Below are 20,144 nucleotides of genomic sequence, written 5' to 3' on the forward strand. Positions count from 1 at the left end.
TGTGTCTCTTCACTGGGAATTGATGACCATGTTGTTTTAATACTCTCATTTGGTCACTGTCAGAGTCATTTCAATCATTTGGTATAAAAAAAATTTGGTAGAATTGGATGAAATTGGTTTCTAATGCAATCTGGTTTCAGAGCTGGTCCTGGGCGCACCTCAGCCACTATCAAGGTCCTGAATGATATTATAATCGCCATCGATAAGAGACATTACTGTGCAGCCGTCTTCATGGACCTGGCTAAGGCTTTCGACTCTGTCAGTCACCACATTTTATTGGGAGACTCAACAGCCTTGGTTTCTCAAATGATTGCCTTCGCCTGGTTCACCAACTACCTCTCTGATAGAGTTCAGTGTGTCAAATCGGAGGGCCTGTTGTCTGAACCTCTGGCGGTCTCTATGGGAGTTCCGCAGGGTTCAATTCTCGGGCCAACCCTCTTCTCTGTATACATCAATGGTGTCGCTCTTGCTGCTGGTGATTCTCTGATCCACCTCTACGCAGACGACACCATTCTGTATTCTTCTGGCCCTTCTTTGGACACTAACCTCCAGACAAGTTTCAATGCCATACAACTCTCCTTCCGTGGCATCCAACTGCTCTTTAAATGCAAGTAAAACTAAATGCATGCTCTTCAACCGATCGCTGCCCGCACCTGCCCGCCCGTCCAGCATCACTACTCTGAACGGTTCTGACTTAGAATATGTGGACAACTACAAATACCTAGGTGTCTGGTTAGACTGTAAACTCTCCTTCCAGGCTCTCACTAGCTTTAATCAGCAGCTGTCAGAGCAGCTCACAGATCACTGCACCTGTACATAGCCCATCTGTAAATAGCCCATCCAACTACCTCATCCCCATACTGTATGTATTTATTTATCTTGCTCCTTTGCACCCCAGTACCTCTACTTGCACATTCATCTTTTGCACATCTATCATTCCAGTGTTTAATTGCTATATTGTAATTACTTCGCCACAATGGCCTATTTATTGCCTAACCTCCCTTATCCTACCACATTTGCACACACTGTATATATATATACCTTTTCTATTGTTGACTGCATGTTTGTTTATTCTATGTGTAACTCTGTGTTGTTGTATGTGTCGAACTGCTTTGCTTTATCTTGGCCAGGTCGCAGTTGTAAATGAGAACTTGTTCTCAACTGGACTACCTGGTTAAATAAAAAAATAAAAAATAAATTGGAAACATATGTTTACATTGCCAGAAATAGATAATAAACAAAAGTAAAATAAACAATAAAAAATTGACAGTAAACATTACAACCATAAAAGTTCCAAAATAATAAAGACAATTGTCTTTATGTCTATATATACATACCTCTTTCTCCCGCCCATTCTCTCTCTCTCTCTCTCTCTCTCTCTCTCTCTCTTGTTCTCTCTCTCTCTCTCTCTCTCTCTCGCTCTCTCTCTCTCTATCGCTCTCTCTCTCTCTCTCTCTCTCTCTCTTGTTCTCTCTCTCTCTCTCTCTCTCACTCTCTCTCTCTCTCTCTTGTTCTCTCTCTCTCTTCTCTCGTTCTCTCGTTCTCTCTCTCTCTCTCTCTCGTTCTCTCTCTCGCTTTCTCGCTCTCTCGCTTTCTCGTTCTCTCGTTCTCTCTCTCTCTCTCTCTTCGTTCTCTCTCGTTCTCTCTCTCGTTCTCTCTCTCGTTCTCTCTCGTTCTCTCTCTCGTTCTCTCTCGTTCTCTCTCTCGTTCTCTCTCTCTCGTTCTCTCTCTCTCGTTCTCTCTCTCTCTCGTTCTCTCTCTCGTTCTCTCTCTCTCTCTCTCGTTCTCTCTCTCTCGTTCTCTCTCTCTCGTTCTCTCGTTCTCTCTCTCTCGTTCTCTCGTTCTCTCTCTCTCGTTCTCTCGTTCTCTCTCTCTCGTTATCTCTCGTTCTCTCTCTCTCTCTCTCGTTCTCTCTCGTTCTCTCTCGTTCTCTCTCGTTCTCTCTCGTTCTCTCTCGTTCTCTCGTTCTCTCTCGTTCTCTCTCTCTCGTTCTCTCTCTCTCTCTCGCTCTCTCTCTCTCGCTCTCTCTCTCTCGTTCTCGTTCTCTCTCTCGTCTCTCTCTCGTTCTCTCTCGTTCTCTCTCTCGTTCTCTCTCTCTCTCTCTCGTTCTCTCTCTCTCTCTCTCGCTCTCTCTCTCGTTCTCGTTCTCTCTCTCTCGTTCTCTCTCGTTCTCTCTCGTTCTCTCTCGTTCTCTCTCGTTCTCTCTCTCTCTCTCTCTCTCGTTCTCTCTCTCTCGTTCTCTCTCTCTCGTTCTCGTTCTCTCTCTCTCTCGTTCTCTCTCGTTCTCTCTCGTTCTCTCTCTCTCGCCCCTCCTCTCTCTGTGTGCCCTAACAAACTCTATGACCATGGACAGAGACAGAGACACCCTTGTGATGCTCCCAACTCCCAAGAGTGATTATTATAAGAACATTTCAACCCTCAGGTCGTTATGTTCAAAGTCCTAAGGTCCTTATCACGTAAGGGTTGAATCATTGCCATAACAAAACAACTTTCCCTGGTGAACATCTACAGAATGTATCCAGCTCCTGTCTCAAAGCCAAATTAGTTGTTTTCTGTGTGTTCTTTAGTGGATTTGCTTACAGTGTTATTTTTCTTCTCCACAAATCAAAGTTCCTTCCATGTGTTCTTTTTCTTCTCCACCAATCAAAGTTCCTTCCATGTGTTCTTTCGCTCCAACATCTGTGGATGTGGGTGTACTGTATGAACTTTCCACTCACCTCCTGTGGATGTTCTGTGTGTTCTATAGCCTCTTCTCATGCTGTTTTCTGTTCTGTTCCACCAGGCTCTGCTGGCCCTGGCATCTCCCTCTGGACCTGGGGTGTGTCGGGGGCTATGGTGAGGACATGTGCCTCAGCGGGAGGACTGGATGTCATGGAGGAGATGGATTGGGGCTGCGGAGAGGATTGGGTAAAGTGTTGGAGAGAGGAGGGCTGGGCACAAAGCCTGGGAAAGAGAGAATACTGGAGAGAGGGAGGGCGAGAGAGAGAGGGCAGGGAACCAGGACATGGCTGGGTCAGGAGACAAGGCTTGGGAGAGACCTGGGTCGAGGCCTGGGAGGCTGGTCATTCACCCTGCTGGTCCTGCTCCTCCTACTCTCCCCGGTGTTCCCCCAGTGCCCTGACAGCTGCCACTGTGTGTGGGAGAGCAGCATGGTGCTGTGTACGGACGCTGGGCTCCGTGAGTTCCCCCAGGGCCTTCCTCCGGACACCGTCACCCTCCACCTGGAGAGGAACTACATCCGCTCGCTCCCCGAGAGCGCCTTTAGGCAAGGAAGATAACAATTGGGATTTTTTTTATTCACCTTCACCTTCATTATTGTCATTAGTTCATTTATTCATTGATTAATGAATTAATGAATTAATATTTTTCTATTTCTTTCATTTTAATTCATATCTGGCTCCCATTTTGGTTTTAGTTCCAGGTCTAGTTATGATGTTTCTGACACTTCGTCTTGTTATATACCTTCCTTTCAGGGAGCTGACACACCTGAGGGAGCTTTACCTCTCCCACAACCGCATCGACACCCTCTCCTCCGGGGCCCTGCGCCACCTGAGCTCAGAGCTCCGTCTCCTGGATCTTTCACACAACCTGTTACGCCAGGCCAGCCGGGACGAGTTCAGTTCCACGCGGGCCAAGACGCGCCTCTACCACAACCCGTGGCACTGCGACTGTACCCTGCAGGAGCTGGTGGAGACGTTAAATCTAGAGCCGGAGACGGTCAACGGGATCGTGTGTGAGAGCTCTGTGAGGAGCGCCGGGGAGGTGAGTCGCTGGGAGGATCCAGGGGGTGCAGGGGAGCACGCCGGTCAACCGCTGGTTAAATTGCTCGACTCTGGGGTGAACTTCTGTAATCTCCAGCGGAAGACCACGGATGTGGCTATGCTGGTGACCATGTTCGTGTGGTTCTTCATGGTCATTGTTTATGTGGTCTACTACGTGAGACAGAACCAGGCTGAGACCAGAAGACATCTGGAGTATCTGAAGAGTTTGCCCAGTCCGAGGAAAACAGTCACTGAGACAGACACGATAAGCACTGGTCTCTGAACTATTTATTTATTGCCTTTCTTTAATCAGGTAGGTTATTGAGAACACAGTCCCTTTTACAAAAACAACCAAGAGAAGGCCTACGAAAAGGCCGTAGGGACAATTCATGTCTCTGTATTGGGACTGAGCTTGTTAATTGAAAATGGACTATCTATAACAACTTTGACTTTAATTAAATGATTACAGCATTTTATTTTTGTAACTACTTTTCCATAATTATTTATATATTTTTGCCCTAACTACATTTATACAAAAAAAGATGGTTTTTGTATCCACTGGCATATGCACGGCTTTAACGCTGTCCAAATGGAGAGAAAGACCAGAAGAAGAAAGAAACAGAGAAGACAATATTGATCAGCACCTTTAATCTTCAATACTGGTGGCTTTCATCATCAATACTGGTGGCTTTATACTGGTGGCTTTATACTGGTGGCTTTCATCATCAATACTGGTGGCTTTCATCTTCAATACTGGTGGCTTTATACTGGTGGCTTTCATCTTCAATACTGGTGGCTTTCATCATCAATACTGGTGGCTTTCATCTTCAATACTGGTGGCTTTATACTGGTGGCTTTCATCTTCAATACTGGTGGCTTTATACTGGTGGCTTTATACTGGTGGCTTTCATCATCAATACTGGTGGCTTTATACTGGTGGCTTTCATCATCAATACTGGTGGCTTTCATCTTCAATACTGGTGGCTTTCATCTTCAATACTGGTGGCTTTATACTGGTGGCTTTATACTGGTGGCTTTCATCATCAATACTGGTGGCTTTCATCATCAATACTGGTGGCTTTCATCTTCAATACTGGTGGCTTTCATCTTCAATACTGGTGGCTTTCATCTTCAATACTGGTGGCTTTCATCTTCAATACTGGTGGCTTTCATCATCAACACTGGTGGCTTTCATCTTCAATACTGGTGGCTTTCATCTTCAATACTGGTGGCTTTCATCTTCCATACTGGTGGCTTTATACTGGTGGCTTTCATATTCAATACTGGTGTCTTTATACTGGTGGCTTTATAATGGTGGCTTTCATATTCAATACTGGTGGCTTTATACTGGTGGCTTTCATCTTCAATACTGGTGGCTTTCATCTTCAATACTGGTGGCTTTCATCTTCAATACTGGTGGCTTTCATCTTCAATACTGGTGGCTTTCATCTTCAATACTGGTGGCTTTATACTGGTGGCTTTCATCTTCAATACTGGTGGCTTTATACTGGTGGCTTTCATCTTCAATACTGGTGGCTTTCATCTTCAATACTGGTGGCTTTCATCTTCTATACTGGTGGCTTTATACTGGTGGCTTTCATCTTCAATACTGGTGGCTTTCATCTTCAATACTGGTGGCTTTCATCTTCAATACTGGTGGCTTTCATCTTCAATACTGGTGGCGTTCATCTTCAATACTGGTGGCTTTCATCTTCAATACTGGTGGCTTTATACTGGTGGCTTTCATCTTCAATACTGGTGGCTTTCATCTTCTATACTGGTGGCTTTATACTGGTGGCTTTCATCTTCAATACTGGTGTCTTTCATCTTCAATACTGGTGGCTTTCATCTTCAATACTGGTGGCTTTCATCTTCAATACTGGTGGCTTTCATCTTCAATACTGGTGGCTTTCATCATCAATACTGGTGGCTTTCATCTTCCATTGTACTCTTAACAGGGAATACTCACCTTGACCAAATTATTTTTGACAGACAGATAGCAGATCGTTACAAACATATAACCTGAGGGACTGTCTGTTTCTATTCTGTATATCAGGTTCCAAAGGCATGCGATGTTGTTTAGTGTTCGGGATGATTAGTCCTACTTTATCTCTCTCCAGCCCTTGATGATCAGTGAAGGCTATTTTAACCTCTCACTCTACAAGGTCACTGACTCTGAACCAGCCAGTCATCTACATTCATATCCTGTGTTTTATCGCCCTACGAGCCAGGACACAGCCTGAGATTCTCTGGCAGGCCACTGTTGACCAATTCAAAGTCTAGGTTGAAAACTAAAGGAGATCGGGCATTTGCCCGAGAGTTTGGAATGGTCTGCCAGGGGACATCAGGCTTATAGATTCAGTGCCTCTTTTTAAATCCCTTATCGAAGACACACTTTTGTAAAGATGCTTAGTGATTTTATTTTATGATGTGAAGCATGTTACTTGTATCGAAAAGCGCTATACAAATAAAGTTAGAATTATATTAAACCCCACTAATCCCTCAATCTGCACTACATCCGTTCCTTCCTGCTGTTTTAATGTTACCCTGGCCCTAGGAAGCAGGTGGTGAATCCGTTTTTTTAGTCATCAAGTACGTAACAAGCAATCATTTCTAAATTGGCCAAGTGGGAGAGGCTAGTGTATGATGGCAGGGTATCAGCTGTCTCGGAAGCAGAGAAATTAAATGAAGACCTGATTTAGAATTTATTTAATAATTAACATTTATCTTTGTTAAAAATGATCAGACGAATGAAACAAACTTGTTTTTTTTAAGGAAATGCTTTGTTTCTGTGGATCCTAACGTATCTTCTTAGTGATGTTTTATTAAGGACTGGTTTTCTGTCTGTGTGGTTAAAGTTATGGTCCTATATTTTCCTCCTGGACTTTCTTATTGTTAGTGAAGTGAGTTTAAAGAGACAGTCGACTTTGAGATATTTCCAATTGAGCCGAAATATGCAGCTATTACCGTGAATGCAGTGTCCGCGAACACGCCGTGGATTGAAACTAGGGACTCTATTCAGTCATGGAAGTTCAGCATTACAGCCCGATTGAAATTTAAAGGCAATGTTCCCGCTTTAGCGGAGACCACATTCACGGTAAACGTTGCACATGCCAGCTCAATGGGAAAGGATCTTAAAATGTATATCGCAGAATCTGTAACGCTTCAGCGATCCAGACTGAATAGCTTAATGTCGTGAACTCAATGAAAGCATGCAGGTGAATGTGTAATTCGTTGAATGACTTTTTTTTTCTGACATTATTGATTGAGAATGAGTCCTGTACCATATTGTTGCTATATCAATCAGAATAGGATATTATGTGTTTCATGAAAAAAAAAAACTGTTTGTACAATAGCCTATATGTGGTATGTTTCTATGGAGATATTCCTATTCCTTTTGTCTCAGACAAACCCTAAGAGGTTTTGTATTGTGTGTGTAATGTTGTGGCATTCAGAGTTCCATTCTAGCACAGGTTGTGGTATAGCACTGTCAATTTAAATGATAACTCTGTCAATTTTAAATGATAGCACTGTCAATTTAAATGATAGCACTGTCAATTTAAATGATAGCACTGTCAATTTAAATGACAGCACTGTCAATTTAAAAGAGAGCACTGTCAAGTTAAATGATAGCACTGTCAAGTTAAATGATAGCACTGTCAATTTAAAAGAGAGCACTGTCAAGTTAAATGATAGCACTGTCAAGTTAAATGATAGCACTGTCAATTTAAATGATAGCACTGTCAATTGAAGTGATAGCACTGTCAATTTAAGTCATAGCACTGTCAATTTAAGTGATAGCACTGTCAATTTAAGTGATAGCACTGTCAATTAAAATGATAGCACTGTCAATTGAAACGATAGCACTGTCAATTAAAATGATAGCACTGCCAATTAAAATGATAGCACTGTCAATTTAAGTGATAGCACTGTCAATTAAAATGATAGCACTGTCAATTGAAACGATAGCACTGTCAATTAAAATGATAGCACTGCCAATTAAAATGATAGCACTGCCAATTAAAATGATAGCACCGCCAATTAAAATGATAGCACTGCCAATTAAAATGATAGCACTGCCAATTAAAATGATAGCACTGCCAATTAAAATGATAGCACTGCCAATTAAAATGATAGCACTGCCAATTAAAATGATAGCACTGGCAAGTTCAATGATTGCACAGTCCCTTTAAATGATAGCACTGTTCATTTAAATGATAGCACTGTTCATTTAAATGATAGCACTGTCAATTTAAATGATAGCACAGTCCCTTTAAATGATAACCCAACTCCTTTAATTGATTGCACTGTCCTGTCATTAACTGTAGTGTAACTGTTTTATGTCATAGGCTACAATGAATACCACAACCTGAGTGACAAAACCGGTCTGTGGAGATGCCAATAACCCAGACAACAAGAACCAAGCATGCCTCCTTCTGTGTCATTTTTACAACAGGGTTTATTTGTGATGTATTTTCGTCTTGCTGATTTAGTTTTTTTCTCCTGTTGTTTTAAATGTCGTCTTTGTTAGAATAATGATTGACAACATCGTAGATTCGGGAACCAATACATCAAATAATAAATGAACTTTAAAACCAAATTACGGGGGAAAAAATTAAAAAAATGTATAAAAAATAAAAGAAACGTGGCTCTGTGTTGTTTAGAGAAATGCTTCTACCTTTTATTGCTACGGTGAAAGGTGAAAGGTCAGGAAAGAAAAGGGGAAAAAAATGTAAAGACAGGATGACAATCAGTTCATACAGTTACTGATGATAGCGGTTGGAAATGTTTCCCTTCTCTTATCTAGCATGCTTAAAAAACCATCTGAACATTTTGAAAAAAGGTTTTTACATTTTACAAAATAGTACATGATATGAACTTCGCACCTCCTCACAAAATGTTGCATACTCTCTCCAATGAAGGAAACAACAAATAAAATGGGGTACCACCCACTTGTGATCCATGGTCTCTCCTTGTGTGTTCTGACTACATTCCACCCCTCGATATGCATTTAGCTCAAACACACAGACCAACGGAAAGACCCATACAGGACACAGAATCTAGATTTGGTACGGCTTCTATCTCTGGGAATATAATACCGTCAACAACAACAACAACAACAAAGTTCAATCATACTTTCAGGTTTCAGAAACAAATAATCTCCCCAGATATGTTTAACTTATTCTCTGGAGCATTATGGGGGGGGGTGAATAACAACCACAAAAACACCCACACCACCACAGCACCCAACCCCACACACACTCTTCTCTGGAGCATTATGGGGGGTGAATAACAACCACAAAAACAAAAACAACAACAACAACAACAACAACAATAAAATAAAAAGCGACTTCAGCCTGTTAATTGTTCTTTTTTCTTTTATTTCCAATTTACATGAATCAAAACCGTAACAAAAACATGATCATCATATTTAATAATAATAATAATAATAGTAATGATGTTATTATTAACAATATGACTATTATTATTAATATTAAAAAATATATTTACTACCCCCTCACAAACGAATGCACACCCTCTGCCCTGGTCGTGGTGCTTTCCCTCTGTGTGTAAATGAGGGCTGGATTGTCCAGTCGTGATATCAAGTCAAAAAGCCATATCCCGTTCCTGATCCTAGAGGGGCATGGCCAGGGCCGAGGTACTTCCTACCAGGGCAGAAGGTACTTCCTGTGTGAGGGGACAGCAGGGGGTTTATGGGAGGAAGTGGAGTGGGATAGGTCAACGGTCAAAGTCAACTTCTGGTGGGCTTCTCACAACATGGGGTCTAATGCACCAAAGAGAAGATGGCCAAAGCTGGATTTGTAAACTTGGATACAGGATTTAACTTTGCTCTGTTGTTTCTTTCTTTTTGTGTGTGTGTGTGAGGTAGCTTAAAATATTATAATTAAAACAAAATTAAAAAAAACAAAATAAATTTAGAGCTCGGATTGATTCCGAATTGAACATGTCTCTTTACAAAATATATTATGGACATGGTTTTTGTGTCATTGGGTTTACCACGGAGAAGGGTCAGGGTTGGGTTGGAGGGAGGGGGGGGGGGGGGGCAGCAACATTTACCACTCTGAAAAATGATCTCAGCGTGAAATGTACTCTCTGAAAAATGCATATATATATATATATATATATATATATATATATATATATATATATATATATATATATATATATGTATATATATATATGTATACACACATATACATATATGTACACACATTATAAACATGTCACTAATACATTAGTATCTGGTTGTTAAAGAATACAGACTGGTTTTACAACAATAGCACCATTTGACTTTATTATAATAGACAGTAACTTCCTGATACACACTGGGGCGGCGGTTGGAAGTAGGAACACCTGCACTTATCACACTGCCAGATTTTTTTGGTTTGGAATTGGTATAATATTTAGGGTGTGGAGGTATAGAGGAGGAACATGAAAAGGGGGAACTGATAGAATATGTATGTTGTTGTGGGTGGGGCCTTTTTACAGGCTACACACACTCAGTCCTAACACACCTGGGACCCACACCTGAACAATAAATAAATAACACCAACTCATTGTCTGGCACGCTGCCTCTTTCTCCTCTTCTCCTTTTCTCCTCTTCTCCTCGATCCTTCTTGTTAGTGGGGTGGTGCTCCCAGGGTGGGGGGTGGAGGGAGGGCTGGGGCACCATGGGAGGGGGGTCTGATGGAGGGAGACTGGAAGGCCACGAAATCCCAGATGAATATTGCCGGTGCCATTCAGTGCAGGACTTAGTTGGAAAAAGCACTTTCTACTTAAACAAAAAAATTATATAAAAGTGTCTTGATCTTTCTCTATTCTTTCTTTCATTCTTCCTTTTTTGATAGAAGCGTGTGTTCCTCTCTCTCATATTTGATGTGTTTTTCCCCTCTACTTCTCCTTCTTTTCATCCCTCTTTCTTTACAAGAAGCAAACTGCGCCGACGTCAACACCAAACTCTTGGTCCGCTCCTCCAATATCCACAGGAGCGATGTCCACGATGGGCAGCCGGCTGGTCTTCTGGGATCTGTACTCAATCACTGTCTTTCCCCACGTTCCTTTATGTTTCTGGGGACAGAGAGATAGTCATGTTATAGACATGTTATAGACATGTTATAGATATTGATAGGGAACAGACATGTTATAGATATTGATAGGGGACAGACATGTTATAGATATTGATAGGGGACAGACATGTTATAGACATGTTATAGATATTGACAGGGGACAGACATGTTATAGATATTGATAGGGGACAGACATGTTATAGATATTGATAGGGGACAGACATGTTATAGATATTGACAGGGGACAGACATGTTATAGATATTGATAGGGGACAGACATGTTATAGACATGTTATAGATATTGACAGGGGACAGACATGTTATAGACACTGATAGGGGACAGACATGTTATAGATATTGACAGGGGACAGACATGTTATAGATATTGATAGGGGACAGACATGTTATAGATATTGATAGGGGACAGACATGTTATAGACATGTTATAGACATGTTATAGATATTGATAGGGGACAGTCATGTTATAGACATTGATAGGGGACAGACATGTTATAGACATTGATAGGGGACAGACATGTTATAGACATTGATAGGGGACAGTCATGTTATAGACATTGATAGGGGACAGTCATGTTATAGATATTGATAGGGGACGGACATGTTATCGATATTGATAGGGGACAGACATGTTATAGACATGTTATAGACATGATATAAATATTGATAGGGGACAGTCATGTTATAGACATGTTATAGACATGTTATAGATATTGATAGGGGACAGACATGTTATAGATATTGATAGGGGACAGACATGTTATAGATATTGATAGGGGACAGACATGTTATAGACATGTTATAGACACTGATAGGGGACAGACATGTTATAGATATTGATAGGGGACAGACATGTTATAGACATGTTATAGACACTGATAGGGGACAGACATGTTATAGATATTGATAGGGGACAGTCATGTTATAGACATTGATAGGGGACAGACATGTTATAGACATGTTATAGACACTGATAGGGGACAGACATGTTATAGATATTGATAGGGGACAGTCATGTAATAGACATTGATAGGGGACAGTCATGTTATAGACATGTTATAGATATTGATAGGGGACAGTCATGTTATAGATATTGATAGGGGACAGACATGTTATAGACATGTTATAGACATGTTATAGACACTGATAGGGGACAGACATGTTATAGATATTGATAGGGGACAGTCATGTAATAGACATTGATAGGGGACAGTCATGTTATAGATATTGATAGGGGACAGACATGTAATAGACATTGATAGGGGACAGTCATGTTATAGATATTGATAGGGGACAGACATGTTATAGACATGTTATAGATATTGATAGGGGACAGACATGTTATAGACATTGATAGGGGACAGACATGTTATAGACATGTTATAGATATTGATAGGGGACAGTCATGTAATAGACATTGATAGGGGACAGACATGTTATAGACATTGATAGGGGACAGACATGTTATAGACATGTTATAGATATTGATAGGGGACAGTCATGTAATAGACATTGTTAGGGGACAGTCATGTTATAGATATTGATAGGGGACAGACATGTTATAGACATGTTATAGATATTGATAGGGGACAGACATGTTATAGACATTGATAGGGGACAGACATGTTATAGATATTGATAGGGGACAGACATGTTATAGACATTATATAGATATTGATACGGGACAGACATGCTATAGATATTGATAGGGGACAGACATGTTATAGACATGTTATAGATATTGATAGGGGACAGACATGTTATAGACATGTTATAGATATTGATAGGGGACAGACATGTTATAGACATTGATAGGGGACAGACATGTTATAGACATGTTATAGATATTGATAGGGGACAGACATGTTATAGACATCGATAGGGACAGACATGTTATAGATATTGATAGGGACAGGCATGTTATAGATATTGATAGGGGACAGACATGTAATAGACATTGATAGGGGACAGACATGTTATAGATATTGATAGGGGACAGACATGTTATAGACATGTTATAGATATTGATAGGGGACAGACATGTTATAGACATGTTATAGATATTGATAGGGGACAGACATGTTATAGACATTGATAGGGGACAGACATGTTATAGACATTGATAGGGGACAGACATGTTATAGACATGTTATAGATATTGATAGGGGACAGTCATGTAATAGACATTGATAGGGGACAGTCATGTTATAGATATTGATAGGGGACAGACATGTTATAGACATGTTATAGATATTGATAGGGGACAGACATGTTATAGACATTGATAGGGGACAGACATGTTATAGATATTGATAGGGGACAGACATGTTATAGACATGTTATAGATATTGATAGGGGACAGACATGCTATAGATATTGATAGGGGACAGACATGTTATAGACATGTTATAGATATTGATAGGGGACAGACATGTTATAGATATTGATAGGGGACAGACATGTTATAGACATTGATAGGGGACAGACATGTTATAGATATTGATAGGGGACAGACATGTTATAGACATCGATAGGGACAGACATGTTATAGATATTGATAGGGACAGACATGTTATAGATATTGATAGGGGACAGACATGTTATAGACATTGATAGGGGACAGACATGTTATAGATATTGATAGGGGACAGACATGTTATAGACATGTTATAGATATTGATAGGGGACAGACATGTTATAGACATGTTATAGATATTGATAGGGGACAGACATGTTATAGACATTGATAGGGGACAGACATGTTATAGATATTGATAGGGGACAGACATGTTATAGACATCGATAGGGGACAGACATGTTATAGATATTGATAGGGACAGACATGTTATAGATATTGATAGGGGACAGACATGCTATAGATATTGATAGGGGACAGACATGTTATAGACATGTTATAGATATTGATAGGGGACAGACATGTTATAGACATGTTATAGATATTGATAGGGGACAGACATGTTATATACATGTTATAGATATTGATAGGGGACAGACATGTTATAGACATTGATAGGGGACAGACATGTTATAGATATTGATAGGGGACAGACATGTTATAGACATGTTATAGACATGTTCTAGATATTGATAGGGGACAGACATGTTATAGATATTGATAGGGGACAGACATGTTATAGACATGTTCTAGATATTGATAGGGGACAGACATGTTATAGATATTGATAGGGGACAGACATGTTATAGATATTGATAGGGGACAGACATGTTATAGACATGTTATAGATATTGATAGGGGACAGACATGTTATAGACATGTTATAGACATTTTATAGACATGCTATAGATATTGATAGGGGACAGACATGTTATAGATATTGATAGGGGACAGACATGTTATAGACATATTATAGACATGTTATAGATATTGATAGGGAACAGACATGTTATAGATATTGATAGGGGACAGACATGTTATAGATATTGATAGGGGACAGACATGTTATAGACATGTTATAGACATGTTATAGATATTGATAGGGGACAGACATGTTATAGATATTGATAGGGGACAGTGAATGAGTGTATTTGTGGGTTAGGGTTAAATAGTCTCAAAACTGTTCTGTGTGTTTTCATCACAGTGCAGCCATCCTCCATCACATTGTGATCCGAATTGAATTGTGGGTGTGTATGTATGAGAGAGAGAGTGTGTGTGTGTGCGTCTGTGTGTGTTCATCCTCTCACCGTGCAGTGGTCCTCCATAATGGTGTATGTAAAGTGGCTGTAGCCTGTGTGTGGGTGTGTATGTATGAGAGAGTGTGTGTGTGTGTGTGTGTGTTCATCCTCTCACCGTGCAGCCGTCCTCCATAACGGTGTAGGTGAAGCGGCTGTTGCCCTCAGCTCTGATCTCCACGTCGTTGGAGCCCTGGAGCAGCACGGCCTTCTTCAGGTTCCCCGTGGCCCCGTCCATATAGGCCACGCTGTTCTTGCAGTGGTAGGTGAGGTTCTGATTAGCCTCGGTGGACAGCAGCCGCAGGAAGGTCATCTGGATGCTGGCCGTGTTGGCTGCCAGACTCTCATCGCCATAGCTGAACTGTAGAGGGCAGCAGAGAGAGAGGAGGGGAGAAGGGCGGTTAGGACCGGTTGAACAATGGATATCATTTTACAATGTCAATGGTTAAAACTAGTGAGAGAGAACAGGGAGACAGGGATGTAAGAATCAATGACATCATTATATCAGAACTATATCAGAATTTTGAACGGACTTAGTGGCATTGATTGAGATAATGTACGTAAAAAAAAGTTATTGTGTCGTATTTTAGTCAAACAAAAAACAGGAATCCCCTAAAGGACCGAAACAGACTAATCACAGAGAGGCTTGAGTAAATAAGTGCACTGCACACATAACAGATGTCACCTGAGATTGAAGAGGGGGGGAAAAATCACGATTGTACGATCGTGATAATATATTAGAAGAGAGCCGAAACAAGAGATTGAAGGGTGACTCACGTGGAATCCTCCGTTCATGGTCTCTCCGAACCAGATGTGTTTGGCAGCCTTGCTCTTGCTGGACCACCAGTTCTTCTTGGGGATGCTGGCGGGCTTGGGGTAGACACAGGACTCTCCGGTCTCCATGTTACAGTAGACCTTGATGGCGTCTATGGTGCAGCCCTGGTTAGGGTCGATCCAGTACTCTCCTGCAGACAGGCGGCGGAGACAGGAAACGGCTCAGATTGAATCAGCTCTCTAAAACTCTGTACTACATTACACATGTTTATATTTACTTTCTCTTAAGACAGAACCTTCTAGACTTCCCTAAATATTATGGCATTTTTGCCCGTCCTAACCAGTGGGGACAGGAGAAACGTCACCTGAGCAGGAGAAACGTCACCTGTGCAGGAGAAACGTCACCTGAGCAGGAGAAACGTCACCTGAGCAGGAGAAACCTCACCTGAGCAGGAGAAACGTCACCTGAGCAGGAGAAACCTCACCTGAGCAGGAGAAACGTCACCTGAGCAGGAGAAACGTCACCTGAGCAGGAGAAACCTCACCTGAGCAGGCGAAACGTCACCTGAGCAGGAGAAACTTTAGGGCCCTGAGTTTTTCCTGGTCAAGTCATGTTGCTTGGCTTTAACGATTGACCCCTAAACAAAGAGCCATTAATCACTCCTATCCCGTCACTCACCACTCTTCCAGTCTGGGTGGCACAGCTTCAGGTCTCTGCAAGTACGTGCAGGGTTCTTCTTGGAGCCCTCGGGGGAGCGGATGTTCTCAATCTGGTTGTTGAGAGACTTGAGCGTGGCGTCCACCTCGGCGTCGTGCGTCCTCAGGTTTCCGGAGGCCTGGTCGGCCCTCATGTACCTCAGGGGATCGGGGGATTTCTCAGGCTGAGACAGGCCAGCGAAGGCAGACATGTCGATACCAGGGCCGGGAGGACCAGGAGGACCAGGGGGACCGGAGTTTCCAGGTGGACCCTGAGATACACAGACAGAAGAAATTGGAAAACCAAGACGCTAGACTACAAGCTACTGGTGATGTGCTGCTACCAGGGCCATAGGTATTTCAGAAGACGAAAAGCACAGAGCAGAGGGGACATAAAGTGTTTATATAGCTGGCTGCTGTCTCAGATGACAACCTGCTCCCTACACAGGGCATTACTTTGACCAGAGCAAAGGTAGCACACTATACGAGGAACAGGGGGTGATTTGAGATTTGCACCATGTCATACACTGCTCTCTCCTCTTCTCTTCTCCTCTCTTCTCTCTCCTCTCCCCTCCCCTCCCCTCCTCTCACCTCCCCTCCTCTCCTCTCCTCTCCTCTCCTCTCCTCTCCTCTCCTCTCCTCTCCTCTCCTCTCCTCTCCTCTCCTCTCCTCTCCTCTCCTCTCCTCTCCTCTCCTCTCCTCTCACCTCCTCTTATTTCTCCTCCCCTTCTCTCTCTATATCTCTCTCTCTATCCCTCTCTCTCTCTCTCTCTCCTCTCCTCTCCTCTCCTCTCCTCTCCTCTCCTCTCCTCTCCTCTCCTCTCCTCTCACCTCCTCTTATTTCTCCTCCCCTTCTCTCTCTATATCTCTCTCTCTATATCTCTCTCTCTCCCTCTCTCTCTCTCTCCTCTCCTCTCCTCTCCTCTCCTCTCCTCTCCTCTCCCCTTCTTTCCTCTCCTCTCCTCTCCTTTCCTCTCCTCTCCTCTCCTCTCCTCTCCTCTCCTCTCCTCTCACCTCCTCTTATTTCTCCTCCCCTTCTCTCCCTCTCTCTCTCCCCTCTCTCTCTCCTCTCCTCTCCTCTCCTCTCCTCTCCTCTTCTTTCTCCTCCCCTCCCCTTCTCTCCCCTTCTTTCCTCTCCTCTCCTCTCCTCTCCTCTCCTCTCCTCTCCTCTCCTCTCCTCTCCTCTCCTCTCCTCTCCTCTCCTCCCCTCCCCTCCCCTCCCCTCCCCTCCCCTCCTCTCACCTCCCCTCCTCTCCTCTCCTCTCCTCTCCTCTCCTCTTCTTTCTCCTCCCCTCCCCTTCTCTCCCCTTCTCTCCTCTCCTCTCCTCTCCTCTCCTCTCCTCTCCTCTCCTCTCCTCTCCTCTCTAGTACTAAGATAAATTGAGAGATAGATGGGAGATGAGAGCGTTACTCACAGAGGGACCAGTCTCTCCAGAGCGACCACGGGGTCCGGGGGGTCCGATGGGGCCGGGCATACCGTTGGAACCATCCTTTCCAGAGGGACCAACGGGTCCGGGAGGTCCCTAAACAGAACACAAGGATTCAGATGTACTGTACTGTAGACTAGAGCTCTGCCTGCCATGCTCTTTGGCTGACAATAAGGAAGGGTACATCTCAAAACTCTGTGTAAGAGTTGTTAATCATTCTGTCTATACTCACCCTTGATCCACTTGGTCCAGCAGGTCCAGAGGCACCCTGGTCTCCAGATTGACCCTATGTGGAGAGACAAGGTGAGACAATGTTTATAGGACAGATTGACCCTCTGGGAAGAGACAAGGTGAGACAATGTCTATAGGTCAGATTGACTCTCTGGGGAGAGACAAGGTGAGACAATGTCTATAGGTCAGATTGATCCTATGGGGAGAGACAAGGTGAGACAATGTCTATAGGTCAGATTGATCCTATGGGCAGAGACAAGGGGAGACAATGTCTATAGGACAGATTGATCCTATGGGCAGAGACAAGGTGAGACAATGTCTATAGGTCAGATTGATCCTCTGGGGAGAGACAAGGTGAGACAATGTCTATAGGTCAGATTGATCCTATGGGGAGAGACAAGGTGAGACAATGTCTATAGGTCAGATTGATCCTATGGGGAGAGACAAGGTGAGACAATGTCTATAGGACAGATTGATCCTATGGGGAGAGACAAGGTGAGACAATGTCTATAGGTCAGATTGATCCTATGGGGAGAGACAAGGTGAGACAATGTCTATAGGTCAGATTGATCCCATGGGCAGAGACAAGGTGAGACAATGTCTATAGGTCAGATTGATCCTCTGGGAAGAGACAAGGTGAGACAATGTCCATAGGATATACACAACTACAGGTAAAGGCTAAAGGGACATTTCAATGATATAGAGAAATTTGTGATATTGAGAAATTTGTGATATAGAGAGATTAGGGGGTACAGGGAGATAAGGGGGTATAGGGAGATAAGGGGGTATATGGAGATTAGGGGGTATAGGGAGATTAGGGGGTATAGGGAGATAAGGGGGTACAGGGAGATTAGGGGGGTACTTACGGGAGGTCCGGGCAGACCCTGCAGACCAGTGAATCCTCTGTGTCCTTTCTGTCCTCTCTCACCACCCTCTCCAGCCTCACCCTTGTCTCCACGGGGTCCTTGGGGCCCAGCCATTCCTCTGGCTCCAGCAGGCCCGGCAGGTCCAGCGGGTCCTTGAGCTCCCTAGAGAACAGCCAAGAGACAGACACAGGGTCAGGAAGGGCTGCAATACAATAGTATCTGAGTAAACTGTCATAATAAAAACATTATTAATATATCGACTGAACTGAGAAAATAGACAGAAAACAATAACATGGCCTGGGTTATTCACCTCTCAAGAGAGGGGTTTTTAGGGGTGTTAAAAGGCTTCTACGGGGTGCCATTGGGGATGTTAATGGGGAGTGATTTAGGGTGTATACTCACAGCCTCTCCCCTGTCTCCTTGCTTGCCGGTGGGGCCGACAGGGCCGGGGGAACCATTAGCACCTGGGGAGCCAGGAGCACCAGCAGGACCGGTGTTACCACGGTCACCCTTGATTCCAGTGGATCCATCTCTACCAGGTGGTCCATCAGAACCAGCGTTGCCCTGAGAGACAATCACACATTGTTTAATATCAGAAACATCAAACGTATAGTTAGTGATCCAGTTAATCATGACAGTGAGTTAAAGTATTGTACCGAAGGTATAGAGATGACCATGAGAGGCCATAACGGTGACACTGTGCTGCATTGAATGGCACACTATTCCCTATATAGTGCACTACATTTGGACAGAGCACTATGCGGACCCTGTTTAAAAGTAATGAGCAATATAAGAACTAGGATGCTACTTCAGACACAACACGCTATGGGACAGACACTGACGTCTGTCATTTCAGACAACACGCTATGGGACAGACACTGACCTCTCTCCCGGGTTCTCCAGCGGGTCCAGTCAGTCCAGGGGGTCCCACTGGGCCAGGGGGCCCACGGTCTCCGCTTCCACCAGGAGCTCCTTGTTTACCAGGCTCTCCCTGGGGAGATGGACACACGGGTTAGTTGGTGGACCACCAATAGGGGGCGACACTCTAATCAATAGTCATATATTCACTGATCTTTTTCTTTGAATATTCATCCATCCATTCTTACTTGAAATGGGTGGGATGGGTACAAGTCAATTGACAGTACAATATTATTCTGTCATCTATAATAGGCTAATGAATCATAATGAATGAATGAATAGTCTAATGAATGAATGAATGAATAGTCTAATGAATGAATAGTCTAATGAATGAATGAATGACTGAATGAATAGCCTAATGAATGAATTAATAGTCTAATGAACGAATGAATGAATAGTCTAATGAATGAATGAATAGTCTAATGAATGAATGCATGAATGAATAGTCTAAGGAATTAATGAATGGCCTAATGAATTAATGAAAAGTCTAATGAATGAATTGTCTAATGAATTAATGAATAGTCTAATGAATGAATGAATAAATAGTCTAATGAATGAACGAATGAATAGTCTAATGAATGATGGAATAGTCTAATGAATTAATGGGATCTGTAATGTGGTGTATGTGACTTACAGAGGGTCCTGGCAGGCCAG

The 20,144-nt window shown here is 42.8% G+C and overlaps 2 protein-coding genes across 2 annotated transcripts; one reads left to right on the forward strand and one right to left on the reverse strand.

The window, feature by feature from the left end:
- Nucleotides 1-2,843: 2,843 nt before the first annotated feature.
- On the forward strand, nt 2,844-4,315 carry LOC139400780 (leucine-rich repeat-containing protein 3-like). The gene is made up of 2 exons (XM_071145425.1): nt 2,844-3,265; nt 3,474-4,315. Exons 1-2 carry the CDS (start codon nt 2,844-2,846, stop codon nt 4,042-4,044), a joined length of 993 nt encoding a protein of 330 aa, XP_071001526.1. The 3' UTR covers nt 4,045-4,315.
- A 6,070-nt stretch (nt 4,316-10,385) lies between these two features.
- On the reverse strand, nt 10,386-20,139 carry LOC139400779 (collagen alpha-1(II) chain; the record flags this gene model as incomplete). The annotated part of the gene is made up of 10 exons (XM_071145424.1): nt 10,386-10,850; nt 14,697-14,939; nt 15,356-15,543; nt 16,032-16,320; nt 17,464-17,571; nt 17,708-17,761; nt 18,573-18,734; nt 18,975-19,136; nt 19,456-19,563; nt 20,125-20,139. Coding segments are annotated over 10 exons (1,476 nt in total), but the record flags the coding sequence as incomplete, so codon positions are not given.
- Nucleotides 20,140-20,144: the final 5 nt, after the last annotated feature.

This window comes from Oncorhynchus clarkii, unplaced genomic scaffold, assembly GCF_045791955.1.
Source record: "Oncorhynchus clarkii lewisi isolate Uvic-CL-2024 unplaced genomic scaffold, UVic_Ocla_1.0 unplaced_contig_4276_pilon_pilon, whole genome shotgun sequence".
NCBI lineage: Eukaryota > Metazoa > Chordata > Actinopteri > Salmoniformes > Salmonidae > Oncorhynchus > Oncorhynchus clarkii.